This window comes from Corvus cornix, chromosome 2 (genome assembly GCF_000738735.6).
Source record: "Corvus cornix cornix isolate S_Up_H32 chromosome 2, ASM73873v5, whole genome shotgun sequence".
In the NCBI taxonomy this organism is placed as follows: domain Eukaryota; kingdom Metazoa; phylum Chordata; class Aves; order Passeriformes; family Corvidae; genus Corvus; species Corvus cornix.
The window spans coordinates 23,791,003-23,805,301 of NC_046333.1; the positions used below are offsets into that span (position 1 = coordinate 23,791,003).

At 39.0% G+C, this 14,299-nt stretch overlaps 1 protein-coding gene across 3 annotated transcripts in view; it reads left to right on the top strand.

The window, feature by feature from the left end:
• The window catches only part of ADCY1 (adenylate cyclase 1), a 160,540-nt gene that overhangs the window by 95,265 nt on the left and 50,976 nt on the right, over positions 1 to 14,299 (top strand). For all 3 annotated transcript variants that reach the window (XM_039548550.1, XM_039548547.1, XM_039548548.1), the window contains 2 exons: positions 2,067 to 2,225; positions 3,710 to 3,851. In XM_039548550.1, coding sequence (XP_039404484.1) covers positions 2,067 to 2,225; positions 3,710 to 3,851 — 301 coding nt within the window. The remainder of the gene's footprint in view (positions 1 to 2,066; positions 2,226 to 3,709; positions 3,852 to 14,299) is intronic.

A 14,299-nucleotide genomic window follows, 5' to 3' on the forward strand; every position in this document is an offset into this window, starting at 1 on the left:
TGCATTCTCAATTTAGATTTTTTACTAAGTGACTACTTATGGAAATTTTTAGTTCAAAACATGAAGTTTTTTCAGATTCTGCTTTATGGTTCATTGGTGCATTATACAGATCAGCTTATTTAACAAGGAGTATGGTCAGCCATGTTGTATTTCTCTGCTCATCTCTTTTCATCTACTTTTCGTTATTCTACTCAAATTTCTAAAAGGAGATTTAATTTCCTCCAGTCAGACAAAGTAATGTTAAAGCCTGGAGTGGACTTCATCAGTCTCTGAATTTCACCGTCTTTCCACATACATTTAGTCTGAGGTTTATGTACTTTTTTAAACGGAGTAGAAGGGAGGGAGGGAACCAACAACAAAAAAACCCGACTCATTTGTGAACAGAGAAACTCAAACTCTTATGGGTTCATTAATTAAGATTATTACGTAGGTACTTAATTATGTAGGAGAACATAGGTAGGCATGGTGTAATCCTGAAGGGCTTTGGCTTGCAAGGTATGGTCTTGGTGTAAGGTCAACCTGTAAATGACACAATAACATATGCTCAGGTGAAGATACAAAGTGTGGTCACTTATCACTAGGCGGCTTATGTAATTAGGTCCTTTCATTTCCTCAAAGCTTTGTCAAACAGACAGTGTGCACAACAAAGCTTTGTAACACTAGAATCCTTTTAGGACTCCTTGAAGTCATATTTGAGGCTTGACTGGGCACAGATACTGTATAAGGGAGATCTGACTAGCAGTGAGCAGAAATAGGACAAGGAAATATTTAATCTTTCAGAAAGCTGTGCATAAGCCTGTCTGTGCTATTGCATAAAATATGACTGAAAAATGTGTTATGCCCAGATTCCCTATGGGGAAAAAAGAGGTCTCCATGTTACTCATATTAGTGATGGCTGACATGGTATATACTTCAGCACTTCATAGGTGAAGAGTTTCTTACTTAAATTGAGGCCAGGTATCTTTGATGCACATCCCACATCTTGTTCTATGCTGACCTTTCTGTTAATTGTATTTAAACAAGTATAACTTCTGAAAGAGTTGAAAAGTCTTTCTAAAGGCATCTCAGCAAAATCCAGTGTACCTGGATGATACTTGAAAAAAAAAAAACGGGTCAATGAATTTCAAGGAAAAATTATAGCCAGCATCTCATTTTAAAGTCTTCTTCTATTAAATGCATTGGAAAATTCAAATTAAGAAAATCTAATGAAAATAAATTCTTACACTGAATAGTCAGTTTCCTTTATTCAGCGATAATATCACTTTTTGGACAGCAAATGGACTGTGGAATGCCAGGTGTTTCCCTAACAGAAAGAGCTGAAAAGATCTATGTACAGTATTATTACATGTAATAATTATAACATGTAATATTTAAGACTATTCAAGATACCTTTTCAGTGTTCACAACTTTGTGCAGGATGCAAGTCATAGCATGCCCTTCATTCACAGAAATGAAGAATCTTTCCTTATTGCAGCACCAAAAAAATGCTTTTAATAACAATTTTGCGTATTAATTCATCCTTTACCCACTAAGCAGTGAAAATTTCTGAACATTAGATTTAATTAACAGGTGCAAGACCATAGTTACAAGTTGTTTCTGTGCCACTCTTACATGAGCTTTGGAAAGATATTAGTGTTTATAATCAGTCTGCTGTTCTTACACTGATTTATTACTTTCATTATTTTCTTTGTCCTGTATTCTGGTAACTGGGTAATTGAACCAATTAGAACATAGTAGATTGGGAATAGTTACTTATACATTGGCCTTCTCAACTAGTGCCTCTCCGTACCTCTTTTCTCACAGAAATGTCAAGAAATTTAGAAATATTGAGATTTTGCTTCAACAGTAATTAAAATATAACCAAGAAAAATTTTTGTTTTCAAATTATAATTAGGGCTTTGAAACTAGTGAAAGTAGAGAACAGTACCTGAATATACCGTTTCACATTTTATAAGACCCTTTCTATTCGGTCATGTATATATGTGTGTTTGTGTTAATTTCAGAAGGAGAGAAAATCAAGAGCAGACACTGTCTAAATATTAATATTCTGATGCTGTCCATTACAGATCTGTTGCGGAAGCTACAGAGGTTGATCTCAACATGAGAGTTGGATTGCATACAGGCAGGGTGCTTTGCGGGGTCCTGGGTCTCCGAAAATGGCAATATGATGTCTGGTCAAATGATGTGACATTAGCTAATGTAATGGAAGCTGGAGGACTGCCTGGGTAAGTCTGAAAAAGAACCATAGCAAAAAAAAATAGAAAACTGTATGGGTGAAGAATTTATTTCCTTTTTTGAGGCATTTGCTTCAAAATGTAACTTCTATTGATGAAAAGGATTGTGTTTGGCATGAGCAATCAATGTATTATGTGATTTATCCTGTGGAATTTTCCAAATGATCTTGATATTTGTGTAAGTAGATTATAAGTAGGTTAGATTAGAAGCAAAACATTTTCAAATAAAATAGTTTTTTGGAAGTTGACAAATATTAAAAGTAGGAATGAGGCAATACTAGGAATGTAAGAACGCTAGACTTTGATCCTTTCATGTTACAAAAGTAAAACCCTACAGCTATTCCTGAAGTTTTTTACTCTTACACACCTCTATACTTGGAGGGGGGAGGGGGGATGCCTTGCTCCTTTTACATGACAAGATTTCCAGCACTAGTTGTATGCTATAGAAAAGATATACTTGTTTATGAACTCAGATATTGATGACATTTTCAAATGATACAGTAGCACATAAACCTGCAGCCAATCCATGGGGCATGTCCTGGAACTTTAAGTACTCGTTGCACAGCCTTGGACACAATTTAAATACACACAGTGAACATTTGCAAAGGTGCATGGGTGTTCTATGTGTAGCTCACATTTGGACTAGGACTTGCCATACTCTTTTTGATTTTTACAAGATCTTATTTTGCTATACAGAAGGACAATGGAACCAATTAATTTTTTGTGGTAATGAATTTCTATTTATTGCATACATCTGCTTTAGATAATTTTGGCAGTGTATTTTATGTGCTCGTTATCTTAAAGTTATCCAGTGGAAAAAAATCTGAACACGCGTTTATTAGAGGAAAGCAGTAAAATCTTTTTTAGATACCTTCTCTGAAGAAATTTCATATATAGGGGGTCTTTCAGGAGAAAATGTGAAGATGTTTTCATTATAAGAAAACTCAGAAATAATATTAAAGATGGGTGTGTTGCCAAAACAAAGTGAATCAGAAAGCTGCCTACAAAACAGACTGGATGAATGATATGAGTCAGAGATGTGAAGTGAAACAGAAGAAGAGGTTTCTCCTTTATACACAAGAGAGATTTGGAGTGTGATGTTACAAGTTTCAAATAGCAGGATGTTTTTCCAAGCAGCCATTGAGGTAAAAACTTAAGAAAGTCACAGAATGTACAAGAAGATGTGCAGACACTCACTTTCTACAAATCAGCAAATCTGCAAGTGTTTGGATAGTCAACAGTTATCCCTCTGTTCACTTTGCCCAAGTTTAGAAAATATATGTAATAGAAATTTTTCTATGTTCAATTTGGCTAAAATTGAAACAAAACAAAACTTTTTTTTCTTTTTTCCCATCAAACCTGTGGTCTTCAATGTAAATTGAACTCTTTATGAAATTCTGTACAGGAGTGTATTTCAGTAGCAGGTAGCTCATAATGTATCTTTGCTTTAAACGACATCTAATTTTTCTCTCCAGGAAAGTTCACATTACAAAGACCACCTTAGAGTGCCTAAACGGGGACTACGAGGTAGAACCAGGATATGGTCATGAAAGGAATAGTTTCTTGAAGAAACATAATATTGAAACATATTTTATTGTGCCATCCCATCGTAGGAAGGTAAGCATATTCAGTGATACATTTTCATAATTTAACAAGTGTGCTATTCTGAAAGCAGAGACAATACTAGCTGGGTTTTTTTCCTAAAAGCTGTTCAAACACTCTTGAAGGCCCAGCAGTGCAATGGTAACATTTTGAGTCTCAGCATACAATGAGGTGGTGACAGTGTTTTTCCAACAGGTGTGACTATAGTTACACCTTCCCTCCTCTGGTTACTGAGTGCAGCTTTTTGTTCTACTGAAAAATGTTTCTTGTGACCCCAGTAGGAGTCTTGAAAACATTCCATTTGTTAAACCTTTTCTACATCAGATGAGGCTTATCTTTGAAGTTATCTGTCATAACGTTTAACAGGCCAAGAGAAACTTTATCCCCTTTTATCTCAGTCAGAGAATTTGGGATACAGATTGATGCACCCATATCTTCTGAAACTCTGTCCAAATAAGATTAGTTCAGGGATTTTACCTTCAAGGGGAAAATTATAATATCAATTGGTCAGGTTTTAAAGCGATGTCTTTATACACACCAAGTTTTTAAGCTGTCAAAACTCCTTGTTTGAGGGTTTTAACCATCAAGTGTCTGAGAAAATGTAACCACAGAGAAACAGGTCATCTTGAATTTCATACCTGCAATCAGTTTTTTGGTCTTAAATTGATGACACTGTGAGTTTTTATGGAAATATTGGGAGTCCATTCACCAGGGTAATTTGATTTTGAGTTTGAAAACTTCTGTTGTTTTATTCTGGAAAGGCAGCTTCAAGAGTGATTGTGTTGATTTGGCATGGCCTGGTTTTCTGGTAGCGGGGGAGGGCTACGAAAGTGGCTTCTGTGAGAAGTTGCTAGAAGCTTCCACCATGTCTGACAGAGCCAATCTCTGATGGCTCTGAAGATGGACATGCTGCTGGCCCAGTTAGAGAGGTTGGAAACGCCTCTGTGATGACATATTTAAGAAGAAAATCAAAACAGCGCACACAGTTTTTTCCAGGGCATGGCAAGGCACCGCCACTGGGGCCACCCCGGGCAGCATGCGGTGATGCGCCACAGCTGCCACCATCTTGGTGTGGCCTGTGACGAGCCTTGCCTTCCTGGCTGACCCTAGCCAGCCACACCACGGGCAGAAGCGCCAGGGCAGTGGCAACAGCTTTTCCTTCCTGGCGCCCCACATGAAGAGAGGCATTAAATAGCACCAGCGCCCCGATGGCTGCCACTGCCTGCACAGTGGCAGTGGGGCTGCCTGGTCGGCAGCGGAAACATGGCGAGCGATTCCATGACACGCAACCTAGATGAGATCAACCTCTCCACGCTGCGGGATGCTGCAAGAATCTTTGAATTGGTGGAACTTGTTAGCAATGGTACCTATGGGCAGCAGTTTTTCTTCTAGGTAGAGGAGGAAGTGAGGACATGTAAGAGAAAACAACACGGAGGCAGTAAGGTCAACAGAGAAGGAGGGGAGGGGAGGAGGTGCTTCAAGGATCAGAGTCTGAATTCCTCTGCAAGGCGTGGTGAGGACTATGGTAAAGTAAGCTGTCCCCCTGTAATCCATGAAGTCCATGGGGGATGCAGAGATCCACTCTCAGCCTGTGAGGGAGGTGCTCACACCAGATCGGGTGGATGCCAGAGAAAGCTGTGATCCAGTGGGAGACCTGAATAGAGAGAGGGGGCCCTTGTGTCCAAGCTAGAGCAGCCTATCCTTAGAGGACTGCACCCTGTGAAGAGTGACCCATGCCTCAACAGTTCTGGGAGGACTGTTTGCCCGTGGGAGGAATTCAGGTTGCAGCAGTTTTGGCAGGACTGCTGCTCATAAGATTGGAGCCACACTGGAGAAGTTCACGGAGAACTGTCTCCTGTGGGAGGGACCCCACGGCATAGCAGAGGAAAAAACTCCTCTCCGTGAGTGAACAGAAGAAGATCTCAAGTGATGAAATGACCAAAACGCCCACACCCTGTCTCCCTGCACTGTGGTGGGAAGGAGGGAGGGGCTGGGGATAAAAAAGGTGTTTTAAAGGCTTATTTTATTTCTAGTTATCCTCCTCTGACTTTGTTAATAATAAATTTACTTTATACCTTTTAATTTGAACCTGTTTTGCCCTTGGAGTGTTTTCTCCCAGTCCTCATCTCAACACATGAGCCTTTTGTTAATTTTTTTTCCCTCTCCTCTGCTGAGCTGAGAGCAAGAAAAGGGTGAGCGTACAGCTTTTATGGGAGCTTGGCATTTGGCCAGCGTCAAACCATGACAGTGATTTTATGTACTTCCTCTAAAGCATCTTCTTATTAGAGAGATGGAGTTTTCTCATCTGGTGTGAAAATCATGCAGTCTCACATTTTGTTCTTCTGGTACATGTGATTAAATTCAGTTTTAAATAGTATGAAAGAAAACAGGTGGAAAAACAGTGGGTTAAATTCTGTTTTGGCAGTCAGTGAGAGTGTTTTTTGGTGGCTTTCTTGAAATCAGGACTAGGATTTTTTAGGAAGTCAGGATTTCATAAATTAATCAATCCCAATAAGGAAGAAAATGCAAGGGAGAGTTTAATTAAGGTAGATGTGTTGCTCATTGCTGCTATATTGTTTGTCTTGGTTTTATGCTGTTTTCACTCCTACAGCATTATGTATAATTTCATTTCTATGTTATTATGTATCAGGTTTCATTTCATATTGAGGAAATAAATAGAGGAATTTCAGGAAACTGTTCCATAGGTTGGTGCAAAAAGACAAGCAGAGACAAAAGGGAATTAGTGTGACTTTTACATAGAGAAACTGTATTGTGTCAATTCTGCTACAAAAACCAGTGATTGAGGAACAGATGCTTGACAATCACATATGGAAGTAAGCCAGGTGAATGCATGTTTAATGTGCAAGAATGAGAGTGTACTGCCGTGCGAGCACACATTTCTTTGTCTTTGCAAGATTGCTGAAAAACGGCTGGTGATTGCTGAGAAAGGACTGCTTGGTTTATCACCACATAGACCAAATGCCATCTTACCCATGAGTGTCCTGAGTGTCTGTGGAAATGGCAGATGCTGCTCTACAGCTTGACTACCAGTCACTCTCCAGCATGTATCAATGGTGTGCCAGCCAGACTGGCAGAAAGAAACACTTCAAGAATTTTACTGGTATTGACCGCTTCTCCACTAGGCTGGCAGGTCAATCAGCATGCCACTTTGCCGTTTGTCACAGGCCATCATAGCATCCCCAGTCTTTGTATACTTGCATACTGATCACTGCACCACAAGCTACATAATAGCATATTTACCTTCTAAATAAACACCTGCTGTTCCATCCTACCCCGATTCATTCATTGCCTCTTCAGAGACATAGAAAGAGAAGCTACACATGAAGCACAGACAAGACAGAGTTTCTCCTGGTGAATTCAGGTATTGTCTAGTTTAATATTATATTCCTTCCTCTTGAACCTCAGCAGCTGAAATGCATTTTTTATTCTTTATATATCATCTCTGATATTAACATGAACTGACTCTTGGTATGATACCAAGTGGAATGAAAATTAGTGTTATGACCAGCAGATGACCAAGAATATTTTGAATTTAAAGCAAAAATAAGACCATTTGGGGTTTTGTTACAAATTATTTGTTTAGAAGACACATGCCCCACATTCTTCCATATTTGGTCTGACAGGAAAATTTTTCATCAGTCACTCTAGCCAAGAATGATAATAACAGTGTAAGATGACTCATTCATGTACCAGTTACATTTTAAATATGAACAAATTATAAATTATTTCCATTTTTTTAATCTTCTATTGAATCAGCTAACAACCATGATTTTGTGATCTGATCTGCTTGCTGGTTTAATGTGAGAGCGCCGCTAAGCGGCCACTGAAGGAATACATTTCTTTTTGTTTTGTTACAGCTTTCATTTTGGTAGAGAATATATTAGTCTATTATTTATTAGTCTATGCAGTCAACAGCTTATTGTCTACTTGTAGACCAGTGAAAAGTGGTGTCCCACAGGGGTTGTTGGTGAGGCCAATACTGTTCAGCATCCTTGTCAATGCCATGGACAGTGCACCCCCAGCAAGTTTGCTGATGACACCAAGCTGTGGAGTCAACACACTGGAAGGAAGGGATGCCATCCAGAAGGACCTGGATAGGTTTGAGAGGTGGGACTGTGTGAAGCTCACATAAAGCCAGTGACAGCTGGGTCAGGGCAATCTTAGGCACACCTACAGGTTGGATAGAGAACTGATTGAGAATAGCCCTGTGGAAAAGAGCTGGAGAGTGGTGGTTGATGAAAACTCAACATGAGCTGGCAATGTGCACTCACAGCCCAGAAAGCCAACTGTGTCCTGGGCTGCCTAAAAAGGAGAGTAGCTAGCAAGTTGAAGGAGATCATTCTGCCTCTCTACTCTGCTCTGTAAGACCCCACCTGGAGTGCTGTGTACAGTTATGGTACCCACACTGTAAGTACAAGGAACTGTTGGAGCAAGTCCAAAGGAGGACCATAAGGTTGACGAGGACTGGAGCACCTTCTCTACAAAGACAGGTGGAGAAAATTGGGGCTGTTTAGCCTGGAGAAGAAAAGGTTGTGTGGAGACCTCACAGCAATTTTCAGTATCTGAAGGGGGCCTACAGGGAAGCCAGAGGGAGACTCTTCAGCAGAAGCTGTAGTGATAGGACAAGGAGTAATGGTTTCAAACTGAGAGTTGGTTTAGGTTAATTGTTAGAAAGAAATTCTTTACTGTGAGGGTGGAGAGACACTAGAACAGGTTGCCCAGAGAATCTGTGGTTGCCCCAACCCTGAGAATGTTCAAGGCCAGGTTGGATGGGGCTTTAAACAACCTGGTCTAGTGGAAGGTGTCCCTGCCTATGGCAGGGGTTTGGAACTAGATGATCTTTCAGGTCCCTTCCAACCCAAACCATTCTATGATTCTCTTATTATTATTAAGTAATATTTATGCATAATTGACTGGATTACATTCAGCTCCTAAACACACTTAAATAATCTGATTTCCAAAGGCAGAATTATTTAATTAAAATAATCTTTTTTGCTGACCATCATAGTTAAAAACTTATGGAAATATGCTTTTTTAAATACATGTTCCCTGATACATACCCTGATAAAGTTACTAGTTCTTTAAAAGCCATCACATTTCTCTTAAGTTTGATTATATCTGCATGATATTTTATATTGATATTAATACTTACAATCATGTGACCAAAATACTGTTCTAAGAGAAAATTTGAAAATTTTGATTTATGTAAGTAGACACAAGACCATAGACATGAATGCCTTGAGCTTTTAAAAGAGATTTGAGCCAGATAGAAAACCAGATATATTTCTATTTAATATATAATATTTAATATATCAAATATTCACAAGATTCATACTCTGTGCTTTAGACACGTGATCATTCTCTTAGTTTCAAAAAATTCTAACTTTATGAAGTATATTAAATATTACTTTATATGGATTTTATTTCAAGAAAAAAAAAATCTAGGCCATATCTCTTAATCTCAGAGCCCGTTATAAGAACTTTATAACTCCGCTAAGACCGGCTGAATAACTTTTTCTGCTAATGATTTCTTGGTAACGCACCTGACTAATCCAGTTACAACTTTCAAACTGTTTGCCTAAAATTTAATTTGTTTCAATTTAATTTTTCAAAAGAGTGTATCTGGCTTTCATCAGAATCCTTTGTTCTTTTGTTGTAAGCACTGACATTAGTCAAAGTATCTTTGCCTCAGTTTTCCTACTGGCATAGCTGACTCCCAGAAGCACAGCAGAGGTAGGGGGCTTAGCTGGACGGTCTGCTTCATTTCTTTGGTTGCTCTAGAAGGTCTGATTCTCCTGCAGTAAAACACCTCTGAGGTTTGGGCCCAACCTCAGTGATAGCTGAGTGGTTTTTTACTGGGCCTCACTTCTTTGTACATGTTGCAGCAATTCACTCTGTGGTGGCACCTCTCTAGTTTTGGAAAGACTCATTATTTCACCAGCTGAGGAAACAGCCCAGCACAGCCAATTATGTAAAATTCCTAAAGGTACTTCTACGGATAGCCAAGCAGTGATCAGAAGTGATCACGTTTTCATGAAGGGAAAGATTTCTCAGAATGTGTTAGTTTTTGCCTTTACAAAAGTGGGCCTGCCAGTGCTGTTACCCATTGCCAGCTTAAGGGAACCTGCTTCGTGGTGTAACTTTGCCAGCTCCAGTGACAAGGCAAAGACAAATAATGCTGTGTGCCATTAACAGCAATAGAGCTGTGTCCAGGAACGGAGGTCATAAAAATTGCATAAAAATTGTTGTATCAAGCACCATTGATACAACTTACAAATTATTCCTGTATATTCATAAATGTCTCTTGAATTTTACGGTCTACCTCAAACAGAATCAATAATTACCTTCCAGTAGGTTGCAAATCACCATCTGCAAAACTTCTTCTAATGTGCTAGTGAGTTATTCACGAACGAGGTATTCAAATACATTAGTTATCTTTTATTTGTGGCAGTGTAAATCACATGCTGTCTTCATCTACTATTTGAATAGCATGCAATGATGGACAGTCATGAAATATCCATGAAAGTGAGTACCATATCTGTTTGCCCTTTGGAAACTAGCTGTTTCTCTGAAGAGATTGACATTTCTCTTTCCTACCTTACCATGTACATACAAAGCCATGCAAAGCAGTCTCAGAACAGTCTTTCTGTAGCTTGGATAGCCCTGCTTTCTTATATGAAGTCTCTGAGTAATACTATGACCATTCTGAAAATCCAGGTGAATACCAATTTTTTTTCTGAATCCTTATTTAGTTATCCAGCCAGAGGGAAGTGGATGCTGGTTAGAGGTATGGTGCTCTGTGTCCTGTCTGGTTTGCTGTGTTGAATCATGCCCTAAACATTTCAACACAGGTGGCTAAATCTACAATTTTATTTTTGCCAAAAAAATAATCATAGCAAAAAAAATATCGGTAGTCTATTTGAAAAGAGAAATTAAAGCAATGTTTGAGGAAGAGGAAATCACTGTTGTCAGTGTTTTGAATTCAGGAAAAATCAACTAAAAGATTGACGACTCTTGGTAAGCAGATGCAGCTTACGAGCATCCTTTGGAAAATGCTATTTAAAATGTAAAAACCCTTGAAATGTCAAAATTATCTAGAGCAATTATCTACAGTACACACCTGTGGCATAATTTATTGTCAACTGCAGATGGATTTGCAGCTCAAAAGGTTGATCACAATTTCTCTGATTCATGATCAAATAGGGAGAAATTCAGCAACTTGAGATTAACACAGAATCACACAGAATCAACTAGGCTGGAAAAGACCTTTGAGATCATCAAGTCCAACCTATGACCAAGCACCATCATGTCAACTAGACCATGGCACCGAGTGTCTTTTATTAAACACTCCCAGGGATGGTGACTCCACCACCTCTGGGGAGTCCATTCCAATGCCCAATCACCCTTTCTGTCCTTGTTCTAATTTGCATGCCACAGCTGCAAGAAAAGTGGCAAAGGCTGTCACATCACTTTAATATTTTGTTGTTTCATCTAGCATAAACTGATGAGATTTTAAATGTCCTGCATTGCAGTCCTTTCACCATAGAGTAACAGGAAAACAAACAAATTTTTCATCACTCTTCTGAAAAGGCAGTATTTTTGTCTTGAAGTACAGCCTGCTTTACTGATAATCAACATAACTTTGTTGCATGAAGCAGATTATTCGCCTTCTATATTATAATAAATTACTAGGCTCTATATCTTTCCATCACCAGCCAACAGGTTTTGCCTGCTTTTGTCTTTCCTGTGGCTGATTCAATTTTTTTTCCCCCCAGCATGGAATGGACATTATGCAATATAGCACAGACAAAACAACATAGATTCATGATGACTTTCTTGCTTTGTATAGATGACATACATAGTAACTACATGTGTTTGTCTTTTGACTTTATCACTGTTATCAACTGGAATGTTTCACAAGTAGAACTGCTTTTGGGGTGCTTTCTATCATGTCTTAATAATACTGTAAATGGGCTTTTAACAGTGAAACAATTTGATATCTATAATCCATGTATTACTAGGAGTTTTTATAGAAATTTGTTGGATTTTGTCTGACCTGATTAAAAGAAGAAAAAGAAGGCTACAGCAGGAAGGAAGTAATTGAGTGATACAATAGGTCTAAAATTGCTGCACTTAATCCTTTTTAATTTATTATTTCCATTCAAAATGAAGTTCCCTCTGCAGTTGTGGGAAATTTCTTTCTCTGCAAATTTAATTTGATCATTCTGGTTAGGTCTGGGGGAACATACCACACTGTTCTTATATTGTCTTCTTTTTCCAATCATGTAAGATTTGTGTTTTCCGCAGAGCACTTATGACCCAGTAAATCCACCCATATGCCTAACAGATCCCTAGGATTTTTTTGGCATCTGACTCTTCTAAAAATATTCCGTTTACTTTGTTTCAAGAAAGTTTTCATAGTTCTTGTAAGTTGTGAATTTTCTGGACAAATAAATTCTGATGATATTTTTACTTAAGTGACTGTATGCTTGCCATCATTTATGGAGTACTAGAACTCTGACTCTTAAACTGTAAGTAGTGACAGAAGAAGAGAGCTTCACAGTTAATGCAGGGGAGGTAAAAACTTTACCCGCTACCCGTAAAAACTCTTTACCAGCACATAGCAAGCAAAAACGTATTTGACAAAATTGCTCTAATTTGAAATGTCACAAGTTAGGCATCTGAGTCCATATCTGGGCACACACTGATGATTTCTTTCAAACTGACAACTATCTGCAGCTGCCACTGCTACCGTGACTTTGAGAGTCCAGGGGTGATCTTTGCTCTCAATGGCTGACAGCTCCTTCCAAGGAATTTAACTAGAGATCTGAATGCATAATTTGGGTGTTTCAGATTTTAACACCCTAGATATACCTTAGCAGACCAAATTTAACAGATAGGCAAACAGCCTTTTAATGATAGCTCTGGCTTGTCCAGATGGACAGGGGCTGTTCTGTGCCTGAGACTTTGCATTGCCCAAGTTATTGGAATATAGAAACCCAAAAACTGGAAATAAATTGCTTGTGTTACCACCCAGCAAACACAAACAGAAGAATGATGTCTGTGTTGTAGAGTGTATTGCTCTACATCTCAGGATTGCTCCTGCAGTACCTATGAAGCTGCTAGTGCATCATCATCAGTGTGGAAGCCTGCCGTTTGGGCTGGCAGTGATAGAATTAGTTATGTGCTCTAATATAGTTCTCCTTTTTTCTTCCTCCATGAATGTGTAATCTGTACAAGGAAAGACATAGGGCACTGGTATATGATTTTTCTCTGTTATTGATCTCCTAGACATTTGTCTTTACAACTGCTAAAAACTTCTTCTACATCTATGTCAAGAAAGTGGTCACACTATTCTGTATTTAAAAAGTTTGTCTAACAGAAGCTGTATTATTTTCTGGTAAAATACTTAATTTACTTTCCTATTAGATCACTGAGGTGTGATAAGCAACATGTATCATAAGGGAAGTAGAAAAGGATGGAAAAACAAATGCCTGATAATCTTAATTGTAGGAAGAAGAAAAAAAAAATATGAAAAAAATTTACTCATCTGTCTTAGGACAAAATGTCTTGAAGATAGTCATGGAACAAATACTACTGCCAGGAAACATGGTCCTGCCTGCCTGAAGATAGAAAACACAGACAGACATAGTGCTACAGCATTTATGGTTTCTGTAAATGTGTTTTGAATGACATTAGTATCTTCTTTTCCTTGCCACTTTATGCACTGAGGTTGAATATAGTCAGGGAAATAACAGTCTGCCAACATTTCTGAGAATCTCAGATGAGCACCAGTTAAATACTTATCAGAATATTACATGACATTCAAACACTGGGGTGTTTTCCCAGGATTTGAATTAGTGCTTGTTTTCTGCATTCACAAAGCTGTATATAGTCCTGGCTGCTTCCAGAGTGCTCTGTTAGAAAATCCCAGCTCTTAACCTTATTTGTCAGCTGTGTTGCAGCAAACAACCAACCTTTTCCAAGATAATGAACTAAATGAACAGTGAACAGAATTAGAGATGATGCGAAGGGTCAAAAAGACATGAGAAAGTAAAATGCATTGACAAATGAGCTGGAATGGGAATGCTGCAGTCCAGCTTTCCTGTAATGCTGGCCTGGAGCAAGATCAGAGGAAAAGTAGAGTGAAAGACACTCTGGGTTTGTGTCATAGGTTAGCAAGCATAGTCCTGGAAGGGATGTCCTTGCTAAGGGGGGCTTACAGCTTCCTCTGGGACCTGATAGAACCTATCAGCTGGCCAGTTTGAATATGGACAATTCTTTAAGCCACTTAAAGTTGTGACCGCCTCTGTGATCCACACTTAAGAATAGACAAACTCCCCCCCCAAGCTCTCTCTCGTTTCCGGCACTGGGACAGGTGGCTGCAGGCCCCGTGTGGGGGCCAGTGGGCCCGGCCAGGCCCTGCTCGGGCCAGGCCGGGC